Source organism: Oncorhynchus clarkii, chromosome 19, assembly GCF_045791955.1.
Source record: "Oncorhynchus clarkii lewisi isolate Uvic-CL-2024 chromosome 19, UVic_Ocla_1.0, whole genome shotgun sequence".
In the NCBI taxonomy this organism is placed as follows: domain Eukaryota; kingdom Metazoa; phylum Chordata; class Actinopteri; order Salmoniformes; family Salmonidae; genus Oncorhynchus; species Oncorhynchus clarkii.
This window is the reverse complement of record NC_092165.1, coordinates 23,329,187-23,343,962: the sequence shown is the minus strand read 5'-3', so window position 1 is coordinate 23,343,962 and position 14,776 is coordinate 23,329,187. Positions and strand designations below refer to the sequence as shown.

At 44.3% G+C, this 14,776-nt stretch overlaps 1 protein-coding gene across 3 annotated transcripts in view; it reads left to right on the top strand.

Annotated features, from left to right (window-relative positions):
- The window catches only part of LOC139374941 (protein Smaug homolog 1-like), a 102,715-nt gene that overhangs the window by 60,645 nt on the left and 27,294 nt on the right, over positions 1–14,776 (top strand). For 2 of the 3 annotated variants that reach the window (XM_071116200.1, XM_071116201.1), the window contains 2 exons: positions 979–1,563; positions 5,729–6,067. In XM_071116200.1, the coding sequence (XP_070972301.1) occupies positions 979–1,563; positions 5,729–6,067 (924 nt within the window). The remainder of the gene's footprint in view (positions 1–978; positions 1,564–5,728; positions 6,068–14,776) is intronic. The other variant, XM_071116202.1, reaches the window with a different exon arrangement.

Here is a 14,776-nt window from a genome sequence, read left to right as displayed (position 1 = left end):
CCAGTGTTGCTGATCGTGTGCCCACCGGAGCTGCTTCTTTCTTGTTTTTGGCTGATAGTAATGGAACCTCCAGTGTGGTCGTCTGCTGCAACAGCCCATTCGTGACAAGGATCAACGAGTTGTGCATTTTGTGTTGCCATTCTGCACACCGCTGTTGTACTGCACCTTTATTTGTCTGTTTGTGGCCCGCCTGTTAGCTTGCATGATTCTTCCTGATAAACTCAGTCACTCAGTGTAATCGTTGACATTATTCTCGGAAGCTACCCATAACATATCCCAGTCCGCGTGATCAAAATCTTGAAGCGTGGATTCTGATTGGTCAGACCACCGTTGAATAGTCCTTAGCACGGGTGCTTCCTGTTTGAGTTTCTGCCTGTAGGAAGGGAGGAGCAAAATGGAGTCATGATCAGATTTGCCCTGTAGGCATCCTGGAAGTTGGAGTAGCAGAGGTCGAGTGTTTTTAGCAGCGCGAGTACTACAGTCGATGTGCTGATAGAACTTCAGCAGATTTTATTCTCAAATTTGCTTTGTTAAAATCCCCAGTTACAATAAATGCGGCCTCAGGATATGTGGTTTTTGCATAAAGTCCAGTGGAGTTCTTTGAGGGCCGTCGCGGTATCGGCTTGAGGGGGGATATACATGGCTGTGACTATAACTGAAGATAATTCTCTTGGGAGATAATACGGTCGGCATTTGAGGTATTCTAGGTCGGGTGAACATACAGGAACTCATGTCCTTTTGTTATCACGATCATATCGTTCATTCCAGCGGGAGATGGATCGGCAGACTTTTTTCTGGCTCAAAATGAGTGTGGCTGTATAAGGCAACAGCCGGTACTAATGGAAAACACTGCACATTTGCTATCTGTAAATTCAAAAAGTCACACCATTATGAATAAGCCATTGTTATGTGTTACTGTAGATTCCTATATTAACCGTTCCTCTCTTTTTCTCTTCCTTCTCGCTCTTCCTCCCCCAGTGGTGATCAGCCAGTGGCAGGGTGAGCCCAAGGAGCGTGTCATCTCCCTGGTCCTCACCCACCTGCCCCTGCTCAAGCCGGGCAACGTCGAAGCCAAGGGCGAGTACATGCGCCTCCTCCCCCGCATCCTGGCACACACCATCGAGCACGGCCGCCATCTGGAGGAGTCGCGCCAGCTCCTCTCCTACGCCCTCATCCACCCGGCCACCTCACTGGACGACCGAGCCGCCCTTGCCCTCTGGCTCAATCACCTGGAGGAACGCGCTGCTGCCCGGGCTGACTCGTTGGAACGACTGCCCCCCTCCCCAGCCTCGCACCATCAGACACCCCCCTCAACGCTCTCCTCGTCGGGTTCCAGTTTGGGTTCCTCTGTGGGCCACCTGGGTCACCTGTATCACCACCAGCGCTACGGCTCAGACGATCGGCTCAACGGCTGGCAGGGGTCGAGGGACTCGGGGTTGGGCAGCGGATGGCAGCAGCAGGGGCAGGGAGGGTGTGAGAATGGTGGGCACCTGGCTCTCTACCCGTCCTCGTCTGTACCTGGGAGTATTAACACGGTGGGCACGGGCGGCAGCAGCAACACCAGTGAGTGGCTCTTCTTTTTCGACTTCCTGCTTTTTATAGCGAAGTCCCAATTGTCTGACATGGCTTCCTTTCTTCCTTTCCTCTCATGGTTTACTTTCTATCTGGAGCAGCACTGATCTGAAAGGAGCAATCAATCAATCAAATGTATTAATTATGCTCTGTTTACATGAACAGTTGTCCCAATGTTGTCATAGTAGTAACTAACATAAAATGGGCATAAAACTGCCTGAGCAGTCCCCACATCTGGTTTTCAGGGAAAAAGGAAGCTAGGTTGAAGGTAATGTATCCCTGAAAACCAAATACATCTGGTTGTCGTTGACCCCGCTGAGGGTGTCACAGTATAAACCTGGCCTGGACCAGTAAAGAGTTAGGTTAGGTTTGGTTTGAAGACCTACCCAGGCCTTTCACCGTCAGTTGTGGTGAATTAAAGGGGACCAGGAAAGGAAAGGAAGCTGTGTTATGATGTGGCCTCCTCCACTTCGTGTTGTTGTTTTGGATTAAAATACTCACTCTTAGCAGCTCACTCAGTAGTTTGCATGTGCTTAGTCAGGGTTCCTGATGCTGATGAGAGTGCAGTCTTTATTAAACGGACTTGTCAGGACACTCTGAAATTATAGTTTACAATGTCACTTTACACCTCCTTTAGTTGTGTTAGTAACCTTTTCAAATAAAGTGGCGCCAAAGTCTCAAGAGTCTAGATGCCACCCCCCCCCCCCCCCCCCCACACACACACACACACACAGTTTTCATGTTGTCATTGCAGACCTTAGAGAGCTATTTATAACTTTTAAGGAATGTCCAGATCAACTAGCCCATGTCAGCTAGGTTTTTTTGCCCATAGGTTTTGTTGTAATGTTTGAGTCACTCAAATATCACATATAAGATATGGCTAAATCGAATTGCAGGAAATTAGCTTTAAAATGGCAAATAAAGTGGGGTGTGAACAGTTTGTGCTTATACCCATAGAAATAGACACAAGGAGGGGGGTGTTCTCCAGTGCTGGAAGGGGGGGGCTGAGTGAAAATGTTTTGGAACCCCTGTTCTAGAGCACCCTCAGCCGGAACCAATGCTATAAGGTAAACTCCAAAGAAACCCAAGTCAGCCAGCCACTAGCCACCTGACAAATAGCTGGAAAATGTCTACCCGCTGCGTTGAAGTCTAAAGTGGTAGGTGGGTGAGTAGGCCCTATCGCCCAGCACTCCAAAGCTATTCAGATTTAACATATCTGTGGTTAGAGCAGGATATTTCCAGTTGAAGAATGCAAGGGTATTTTTTTCTCAGATGAAGGAGACAGCTGGAGATATAAATAAGGACACATTTAAAGCTCTGGGCCCTGCGCAAGATCCTCTTATTTTTTTACTGTGCTTGGGAGTTTTAGAAGTCCATAGCACAAATGAGCGATTTTATAACTCTACTCTAGAGTTGCCCTCCTTTTAGCCAATGGTCAGTCACCACAGGATTAAGGCACTTAATGGTCAATTCAACGTCTGCATTGGCCATGCAGCATTTACGGTGATACGGAAGTCGGGGATTTCATACTTCTTACGCTTTGCGGAGCAGCGCAGAGCTGTTGTGAAGGAAGTTGTCAAGGGAGAGAGTTTGTGTTTATACCGGTCCTCCCGACCCCATCTACCATCAACCAATTATGTCAAGGCAGAGCTATACGGAGCCCTCCGCATTGTTGCAAAATTTCTGAGGCGCACAACGATGTGGTACTGAGCTCAATTTGGCCTCTGCGTGACTCTGGAGGCTCTGAATTGCGTTACACCCTCCAAACGGAGCCTCCGAACACATTTTCAGAATCAAGCATAAATTGTCTCAATGTGTTTGAATTGGGGTTGCATTCAGCAGTGCACAACTTTCTGGAATGTTCAGATAGAGATATGTTATGATATGTTATGAGGCAAACATGTATATGATATGTAGAATAAGGAATCATGTCAGCTCTATTCGGACATTTCTATCTGCAACCTCCCTCAATGTTTGCTTACTGAGTGTGGCACTAGTAATCTTCAAATTAATTGACTGTCAGCCAGGGCAGTTTATTATGGTGGTTAGGTTAGAGATTTAGTGGCTAAATGAGCTAGCTAAGGTTTTTCTTCTTATGCCCAAATTAAGTAATTCTCTCTATTTGGATTGTATATTTAATAATTTATACCAGTTAAGTCATAGGGCTGTTATAGGCTACTCAGGAAGTGTTTATTGTTCAATATAGTTTATAAACAAAGGAATTGTTGATTATGGCAAAATGGAAATTGTGTGTTGAAAAATATGGAAATTTGACCCATAGAATGATCATTCTCTATTTTTATGACTGGACCATAGTACTCTATTATTGGCATATTCATAGGGTCTGCCAACCATAGAGTACTAGAGAATGATCTTTCAATGGGTTAAGTCTCCATATTTTTCAACAATGCAATATTTCTACACACAATCCCCTCCGTCTGTCTCTGTCTCTGTCTCACCCCACCAAACCCCACATGCGTACCTCCCTATCGCCATCCCAGGCACCACGTCCCATCCCTTACCCATGTAAGGTAGCCTTTGTGGAGAGTCTGTATTTAAGGAAAATGGCTAATATTTTGGGACTGGAACTTGTAATGTTAGCTGGCCACCTATTTTAAACTAGCCCGTAAAGTCCTATACATAGCCAGGCTAACACAGTTAGTGGTGCCGCATATAGGGGGAGAAAGAGACGACACACACACAGACACCGGCCGGACAGTGGGCACATAAAGCTCTCTCCAGTACATCTTATTTTTTTTGCCTTCGAAGCCAGCGTGCCCACTCCGTCTACTGGGCATTTCCATCTAAATTGGAGTTCATAGGAGCATGTCAAATTGGGTGTTCAATGAAAGCGAAGAGTCTATATTTGTGACTTTTTATACATTTTGTTGTTACAAAGTGGGATTAAAATTGATTTAATTGTCATTTTTTTGGTCAACGATCTACACAAAATACTCAGTCAAAGATTTGAACATTTGTATACATTTTTTTAAATGAAAAGCGTTTCGCTTTTGATTGTTTCAGATTTGGTCTGTTCTGGACCAACCATATAATGGTCTTGTTTGGGGGTGGAACTCATTACCATTATAGCCACTGTGTAGAATAGGACCCAATTATGCAAAAGAAGGGTATTGCATATTTCTACATGTGTGTACCTATTCAGCATACATCACCATGAATATAATTATATTAATATCCATAATTATACATTTCTGTATAGATCAGGGACGCATGATGTAATTCCATTACCGTCATTCCTTCACCAGAAGTACATCCACTTCAGCAACTGTAGTTCAATATCCAAAATACATGTTTTCATCCTTGAGTATGCAGCATGCTTTTGCCTCTCACTAGAGCCCCATCACTACTAGCCTACTTGCCTCATGTCATAGCTGTCTTCTTTCTGCAGACATCTTTTGATTCTTAATTTGGAGCAGATATTTATAACAGAAATTTAAGAAAACGTGGTTGAATTCAAAACTGAGGGAGATTTTACTGTAATTCTTTAACCAAGCATTGCATCTGCACAGTTCTTCCAGTAAATGTGATTTTGTGACAGAGTTGGAAATCAATTGTTTTTGTTTGGCATACAATTTAAAGTGAAACATCTGAATCCGCATAATTCCGTTACTGTGGAATTGTCCTACTCCAGCTACTTCTCGAATGTTCTGTGACGCCATACAAGGTTTACCTGTTGTGTAGGTGTAAAAGCAGGGGAAAATGTCTGTCTCTCCCCCTCTCTTGCCTGCTTGTTTTTCCGACAAATAAAATAAATATGACAAGTTGTGTTTTCTGTGACCCAACTGTGCTCAGCGGCCTCTTCAATCTAGCGACCTTCGGTTACTGGCCCAACGCTTTAACCACTAGGCTACCTGCCACCCCTACTTCCCACTGGTACAGAAAGACAGAAGCCTCTGGCTGGGAGAACAGTGTGTTGTGAATGGACATTATAATCATCAGTAAATTGGTTACAGTAAAGTTGAGCTGGGGGCTAAGACTCAGGCCTGGTCTGGGCCTCACCATGCCTGTCTGTCCATGTCCCTACTAGCTCTCAAACTAACACAGTGTGTTATCATGGTAGTATCCTAGCAGAACTGAGCCCCTTTCTAACTGTCTGGGCCTCCCCACCCCCCTGTCTCTTGTGTGTGTCTTGCAGTCCTGTTTGGCGGCGGCGGAGGGCAGCACAGTCCCCTGAAGCGTTCGGTGTCCCTTACCCCCCCGATGAGTGATGGCTCCTTGGCCGGTTCCTCCTCCTTGGGTTTGGGTCATGGCTGGCTCTCCCAGGAGGACCTGCGCGGGCCCCGGGGAGGAGGAGGGCTGGGGCTGGCCCCCACCGACCCCCACCACGCACCCCTCTCCCCCCAGAGCAGCGTAGCGTCTTCGGGTAGTGGCGGCAGCGAGCACCTGGAGGACGCAGGTCTAGGAGGAGGAGGATGCTGTGGAGGAAGTTTGTACCGCAGGAGCACATTTCATAAGGAGGGCAGCGGCATGAGGGGTGAGTTCAGTACTCCACCGCTCTCATGCGTAGCGGACAGGGTAGCATGGAGGAGGCAGCCATGGGGGCTAGGGGGATAGAGGGTGTTCACCACAGGATGTCCCTCATCAACTGTTTTTGAGTTGACCGCGTCTGCCCCCCAAATGCGTTTGATAGTTTGTTAGATATTTAGTGTAGTGATCCAGTCATTGATTAAAAATTCCAAGTCTATCAATGTCAGTTGAAACAGAGCTTTGTGTCCGTCCTGGTCTGAGACGGTTAAAGTGTTTTCTAGAATGTCCTCTCCAGCAGTTGTGGTCGGTGCCGTTTAAGATTAAGGAGGACGTTATTATTGGATGACTGTCATTCATATTCCATTCACCCAGCTCAATGAAACATCGATAGGTTTATACTACTAAACTCAGCAAAAAAAGAAATGTTCTCTCACTGTCAACTGTGTTTATTTTCAGCAAACTTAACATGTGTAAATATTTCTATGAACATAACAAGATCCAACAACAGACATAAACTGAACAAGTTCCACAGACATGTGACTAACAGAAATGGAATAATGTGTCCCTGAACAAAGCGGGTGTCAAAATCAAAGTAACTGTATCTGGTGTCAGTATCTGGTGTGGCCACCAGCTGCATTAAGTATTGCAGTGCATCTCCTCCTCATGGACTGCACCAGATTTGCCAGTTCTTGCTGTGAGATGTTACCCCACTCTTCCACCAAGGCACCTGCAAGTTCCCGGACATTTTGGGGGGGAATGGCCCTAGCCCTCACCCTCCGATCCAACAGGTCCCAGACGTGCTCAATGGGATTGAAATCCGGGCTCTTCGCTGACCATGGCAGAACACTGATATTCCTGTCTTGCAAGAAATCATGCACAGAACGAGCAGTATGGCTGGTGGCATTGTCATGCTGGAGGGTCATGTCAGGATGAGCCTGCAGGAAGGGTACCACATGAGGGAGGAGGATGTCTTCCCTGTAAACGCGAATCTGACCATCACCCCTGGTGAGACAAAACCGCGACTCGTCAGTGAAGACCACTTTTTGCCAGTCCTGTCTGGTCCTGCAATGGTGGGTTTCTGCCCATAGGCAACGTTGTTACCGGTGATGTCTGGTGAGGACCTGCCCTACAACAGGCCTACAACCCCTCAGTCCAGCCTCTCTCGGCCTATGATGGACAGTCTGAGCACTGATGGAGGGATTGGGTGTTCCTGGTGTAACTCGGGCAGTTGTTGCCATCCTGTACCTGTCCCGCAGGTGTGATGCTCGGATGTACCGATCCTGTGCAGGTGTTGTTACACGTGGTCTGCCATTGCGAGGCCGATCAGCTGTCCGTCCTGTCTCCCTGTAGCGCTGTCTTAGGCATCTCACAGTACGGACATTGCAATTTATTGCCCTGGCCACATCTGCAGTCCTAATGCTTCCTTGCAGCATGCCTAAAGCACGTTCACGCAGATGAGCAGGGACCCTGGGAATCTTTCTTTTGGTGTTTTTCATAGTCAGTAGAAAGGCCTCTTTAGTGTCATAAGTTTTCATAACTGTGACCTTAATTGCCTACTGTCTGTAAGCCTTAGTCTTAACGACTGTTCCACAAGTGCATGTTCATCAATTGTTTATGGTTCATTGAACAAGCATGGGAAACAGTGTTTAAACCGTGTTTAAACCCAAATAACCTGTGAAGTTATTTGGATTTTTACCAATTATCTTTGAAAGACAGGGTCCTGAAAAAGGGAAATTTATTTTTTTCACTGAGTTTACATAATACCTGAATTTGCCCTGTACCCATTATGATGTTGCTACAACCTGGCCTGCACATGAAAGTTTATAATGTAGTTGCACAGGTTTGAGAGACACATTGTAGGAATCAAGGTGACAGATTCAATACCAGATTCAATACTGCCTTGCACACTCTTGCCTGCATCTGATCTGGTGTGCAATCATTAGTCCAAACAGTTTCAGTTCCGTTTTGCAACTTAAACAAGAGTTTCTGGTATTGGACAAATTCAGATAGGGCCCTGCCCATTTTCTTCCGTTTTCTTCCGTGTTAAGAAATGTTTTGCAACAGAATTAGCAGAATGAATCACCGGTGCACACACAGTTCACAGCAAGGCTACAGTAACTTGCGAAAGTATTCGGCCCCCTTGAACTTTGCGACCTTTTGCCACATTTCAGGCTTCAAACATAAAGATATAAAACTGTATTTTTTTGTGAAGAATCAACAACAAGTGGGACACAATCATGAAGTGGAACGACATTTATTGGATATTTCAAACTTTTTTAACAAATCAAAAACTGAAAAATTGGGCGTGCAAAATTATTCAGACCCTTTACTTTCAGTGCAGCAAACTCTCTCCAGAAGTTCAGTGAGGATCTCTGAATGATCCAATGTTGACCTAAATGACTAATGATGATAAATACAATCCACCTGTGTGTAATCAAGTCTCCGTATAAATGCACCTGCACTGTGATAGGCTCAAAGGTCCGTTAAAAGCGCAGAGAGCATCATGAAGAACAAGGAACACACCAGGCAGGTCCGAGATACTGTTGTGAAGAAGTTTAAAGCCGGATTTGGATACAAAAGATTTCCCAAGCTTTAAACATCCCAAGGAGCACTGTGCAAGCGATAATATTGAAATGGAAGGAGTATCAGACCACTGCAAATCTACCAAGACCTGGCCGTCCCTCTAAACTTTCAGCTCATACAAGGAGAAGACTGATCAGAGATGCAGCCAAGAGGCCCATGATCACTCTGGATGAACTGCAGAGATCTACAGCTGAGGTGGGAGACTCTGTCCATAGGACAACAATCAGTCGTATATTGCACAAATCTGTCCTTTATGGAAGAGTGGCAAGAAGAAAGACATTTCTTAAAGATATCCATAAAAAGTGTTGTTTAAAGTTTGCCACAAGCCACCTGGGAGACACCCCAAACATGTGGAAGAAGGTGCTCTGGTCAGATGAAACCAAAATTGAACTTTTTGGCAACAATGCAAAACGTTATGTTTGGCGTAAAAGCAACACAGCTCATCACTCTGAACACACCATCCCCACTGTCAAACATGGTGGTGGCAGCATCATGGTTTGGGCCTGCTTTTCTTCAGCAGGGACAGGGAAGATGGTTAAAATTGATGGGAAGATGGATGGAGCCAAATACAGGACCATTCTGGAAGAAAACCTGATGGAGTCTGCAAAAGACCTGAGACTGGGATGGAGATTTGTCTTCCAACAAGACAATGATCCAAAACATAAAGCAAAATCTACAATTGAATGGTTCAAAAATAAACATATCCAGGTGTTAGAATGGCCAAGTCAAAGTCCAGACCTGAATCCAATCGAGAATCTGTGGAAAGAACTGAAAACTGCTGTTCACAAATGCTCTCCATCCAACCTCACTGAGCTCGAGCTGTTTTGCAAGGAGGAATGGGAAAAAATCTCTCGATGTGCAAAACTGATAGAGACATACCCCAAGCGACTTACAGCTGTAATCGCAGCAAAAGGTGGCGCTACAAAGTATTAACTTAAGGGGGCTGAATAATTTTGCACGCCCAATTTTTCAGTTTTTGATTTGTTAAAAAAGTTTGAAATATCCAATAAATGTCGTTCCACTTCATGATTGTGTCCCACTTGTTGTTGATTCTTCACAAAAAAATACAGTTTTATATCTTTATGTTTGAAGCCTGAAATGTGGCAAAAGGTCGCAAAGTTCAAGGGGGCTGAATACTTTCGCAAGGCACTGTATATACAGGGGGTACCGGTACAGAGTCAATGTGTGGGGGAAGTGACTAGTCGAGGTGATTTAGGTAATATGTACATGTACAGTAGATAGAGGTAAAGTGACAATGCATAGATAATAAACAAGGAGTAGCAGCAGCGTAAAAATGGGGGTGAGGGGGACAATGCAAATAGTCCGGGTAGCCATTAATTTAGCTGTTGGTTAGCTGTTCAGGAGTCTTATGGCTTGGGGGTAGAAGCTGTTAAGAAGCCTTTTGGACCTAGACTTGGCGCTCCAGTACCGCTTGCTGTGCGGTAGCAGAGAGAACAGTCTGACTAGGGTGGGTGGAGTCTTTGGCAATTTTTTGGGGCCTTCCTCTGACACCACCTGGTATAGAGGTTCTGGATGGCAGGAAGCTTGGCCGTATGCACTACACTCGGGTCCTCCTTTCCTGTAGTCCACAATCATCTTTGTTGTCTTGATCACATTGAGGGAGAGGTTGTTATCCTGCCACCACACTGCCAGGTCTCTGACCTCCCTATAGGCTGTCTCATCGTTGTCGGTGATCAGGCCTACCACTGTTGTGTCGTCGGCAAACTTAATGATGGTGTTGGAGTCATGCTTGGCCATGCAGTCATGGGTGAACAGGGAGTATAGGAGGGGACTGAGCACGCACCCCCTAATCTATGGATTACACATGACTGAGAATACAGATATTAATCTGTTGGTCACAGATACCTTAAAAAAAAGGTAGGCGCGTGGATCAGAAAACCAGTCAGTATCTGGTGTGACCACCATTTGCCTCATGCAGCGTGACACATTGCCATCACGTAGAGTTGATTAGGCTGTTGATTTTGGCCTGTAATGTTGCCCACTCCTCAATGGCTATGCAAAGTTGCTGAATTTTGGCGGGAACTGTAACACGCTGTCGTACACGTAGATCCAGAACATCCCATACATGTTTAATGGGTGACATGTCTAGTGAGTATGCAGGCCATGGAAGAACTGGGAAATGTTCAGCTTCCAAGCCATGGGACTGTGCATTATCATGCTGAAACATGAGGTGATTGCAGCGGATGAATGGCACGACAATAGACCTCAGGATCTCATCACGGTATCTCTGTGCATTGAAATTGCAATCGATGAAATGCAATTGTGTTTGTTGTCCGTAGCTTATGCCTTTCCATACCATAACCCCACTGCCACCATGGCGCACTCTGTTCACAACGTTGACATCAGGAAACCGTTCGCCCATACGACACAATACACGTGGTTTGCGGTTGTGAGGCTGGTTGGTCGTACTGCCAAATTCTCTAAAACAGTTGGAGGCGGCTTATGGTAGAAAAATTAACATTTAAATTCTCTGGCAACAGCTCTGGTGGACATTTCTCTAGCTCCCTTAACTTCTGTGGCATTGTGTGACAAAGCTACACATTTGAGTGGCCTTTTATTGTCCCCAGCACAAGGTGCACCTGTGTAATGATCATGCTGTTTAATCAGCTTCTTGATATGCCACACCTGTCAGTGGATGGATTATCTAGTCAAAGGAGAAATGCTCACTAAGGGATATAAACAAATTTGTGCACAAAATTTGAAAGAAATAAGCTTTGTGCATATGGAATTATTATTATTTTTTTTTTCAGCTCATGAAACATGGGACTAACACTTTACATGTTGCGTTCATATTTCTGTTCAGTGTAGATTGTTATTTACTACTATTTCCTTAGTAGGTGACGTCAGGGGTCACCATGTCGGAGACGTGGGTGCTCAGGATGATAGTTTCTCACTAGTAATTACCAGTTTGAGGGCCGTTCAAGTGGCTTTTTTCCAGGCATGTGGGCTGTCTCTGTTAAGTAACTACCCATCCCGGATCCGGGAGAATTGTCATCAACTGACACTAAGTAGCATAACGCAACGGACAAAAAATCTTACTAGAAAATATTCATATTCATGAAATCACAAGTGAAATATATTCAAACACAGCTTAGCCTTTTGTTAATCACCCTGTCATCTCAGATTTTGCAAATATGCTTTACAGCCAAAGCAAGACAAGCATTTGTGTAAGTTTATCGATAGCCTAGCATAGCATTATGCCTAGCTAGCAGCAGGCAATCTGGTCACGAAAATCAGAAAAGCAATCAAATTAAATTGTTTACCTTTGATGACCTTCGGATGTTTTCACTCACGAGACTCCCAGTTAGATAGCAAATGTTCCTTTTTTCCCCAATAATTAGTTTTTCAGGTTTGGCTGAGAAAACGACTGGAAATTGCAGTAACGACAACGCCGGAAAATATTCCAAATTATCTCCATAATATCTACAGAAACATGGCAAATGTTGTTTATAATCAATCCTCAAGGTGTTTTTCAAATATCTATTTGATAATATATCAACCGGGACAGAGCTTTTTTTAGTAAGACCGGGTGGAAAAATGGCTAACTCTTTTGCGCAAGAAATACACAAAGAGCCATCAGGTGGACACTGACACAATGTTGTCGCTCAGGCTCAATTTTCAAAATAAAAGCCTGAAACTATGTCTTGTGATACTAGACACATTAAGGAAGCCATAGAAAAAGGAATCTCGTTGATATCCCATTCACTGCTCAATAGGGAAGCATAGGAAGGGACTTTTCTCATTCTTTTGCCTGCAATATCAGTTCTGTTATACTCACAGACAATATCTTTACAGTTTTGGAAACTTTAGAGTGTTTTCTATCATAAGCTGTCAATTATATGCATATTCTATTTTCTGGTCCTGAAAAATAGCCCGTTTACTTTGGGAACGTTATTTAAAAAAAAATTTTTTTAAATGACCCCTAGAATTCAACAAGTTAAGTAAGCGCAACACAATTAATTGAAAGCTTTGGCCTGCTTATATAAAGTGGGTACTACTTGTTTGCTGAAATGGATGCAAGAGTAAAGTTCATAACAGGGCTCGATCACTTTCACGAGGTGCGGAAACACCCTATTCTCATTTCAGATACAAAAATAGCCTACATAGCCTGCTCTTGTAATTTCTTTAGACCGGTCAGAATCTGCTGCCAAGGGTTGCTTGAATGTAGAGGGGAGACGTTGTTGTGGTGTTTCTTTGCGTTTCCGTCTTGCTCTTGTATACTGGGGTGATGTCGGCGTAAATGTGTCAACATATGTGTTCAAAACATCTTTCCAGGACATAACTTTCACCTTTCATATGATTCTGTATTGATGTCACTTGTTAAATCCATCCAGGAGACCGGTTAAAGAAGGAATTGCCTTGAGACTATTACCATTCAGAGTGTGAATGGGCAAGACAAAAGACTTGTCTTTTGAAAGGGGGATTTACATTTTAGTCATTTAGCTAATCCAGAGCGACTTGCAGTAATGAGTGGATACATTTTTGTACTTGGTAGTAGGTGCGCACCGGTTTGAGTGTGTCAAGAACTGCAATGCTGCTGGGGTTTTCACGCTCAACAGTTTCCCGTGTGAATCAAGAATGGTCCACCACCCAAAGGACATCTAGCCAACTTGACACAACTGTGGGAAGCAATGGAGTCAACATGGGCCAGCGTCCCTGTGGAACGCTTTCAACACCTTGTGGAGTGCATGCCCCAATGAATTGAGGCTGTTCTGAGGGCAAAGGGGCAACTCAATTTTAGGAAGATGTTCCTAATGTTTTGTACAGGTGTTGGCAACTGCAAAAATAATTCTCGTTGAGCGTGGTGACATACTGTTTACGTTTTATTCACAACTCTCACAACTCTCCTCGAATTCTGGTTTATCAAACCCACCAATCGCCATCGGACAGAACTAAGTTCACTGCTGCGCCTCACAAATGGACAGTTTGAAATGTGCCAATTCAGATTTTAACTTTGATTACAACGTGAGCATTGGCTCTAGTTGTTTTAATAGAATATTCTGAAATGTTTTTTCAGTTCAGATTTACTCAACCAACATAGGCCTAAAATGCAGCATAGCCTATAGACCTAGTGTTTTTCATTTTGTTCCTTTTTTAAAATGTATTCATTCGGGTTCACAGTGCAGACTGAACCGAGGTCCCCATACCTAACGGTTCGGTACGAATACTGTACCTGGTGACTTCTGGGCCAAGTTTTAATTGGTTGGTTTGGTTGGCCCCCGCATCTTGTCTGTGCAAGCACTTGAGTGAATGGGGCAATAGGAAACAAGACCCCCGTTGCTTGGTATTTTAAGTTGTTATGCGCCACCACCGCTCATGTTAAGGGCTCCAATATGGCTTGACTAGCGACGACAGAGTACTGTCAGGACAGGAGCGTACATTCTCTGATGTTGCCTTTATAGGGTGGCTTTCTATAAGACCCTGTTGCATGCGCAGTCTCGGGACACAGATACAGTGACATCTGGTTCCTAGTGTACCCCGTATATCCTTGAACCATTACCAATATGCACAAGTTTGCATAAGCAGTCCTAAGCATCTGGGCTCCTATTCAGACTGTATCTCTGACTAGGAGTGACGATCTAATCCATACACTCTTATTCATTACAGTCTAAAAGGCAAAACTGATCCTATATCAGCACTCCTACTCCGAAACTTTGTGAACACGAGCATGAATGGTACAACCAGCTTTCTGGTATTGTTTGCCTTTGCTTGGGGTCAATGTTTTTGCCCTTTTCTAGTAGAAAGAAAAGGCAATTTTAGGTTTGTTTAGAGCCTGGTGTTTGCATCTAAGTGTGACGTACACCGTTAAAGTACTGTGTTACCAATACATTATGCTGTGACAATGAAATGTGATTTAAAGCAGTAAAATAAAATACTTCTAAGGTAATTGACATTGACACCCACCACATAACATACAAAGCAAACGATAGAACCAAAACTCCTTAGCTAGCGACCGACATCTGAGGAGGTCTAAAAAGGGTCATGGTCTCAGTGTTTTACATCACGGCTTTGACTTGAAGGATAAGAGTTGAAGGGATAAGTCCCTATTGGCCCAGGTCCAAAGTAATCCACTAAATAGGGAATAGGATGCTATTTGGGACGGAGTCTGAGA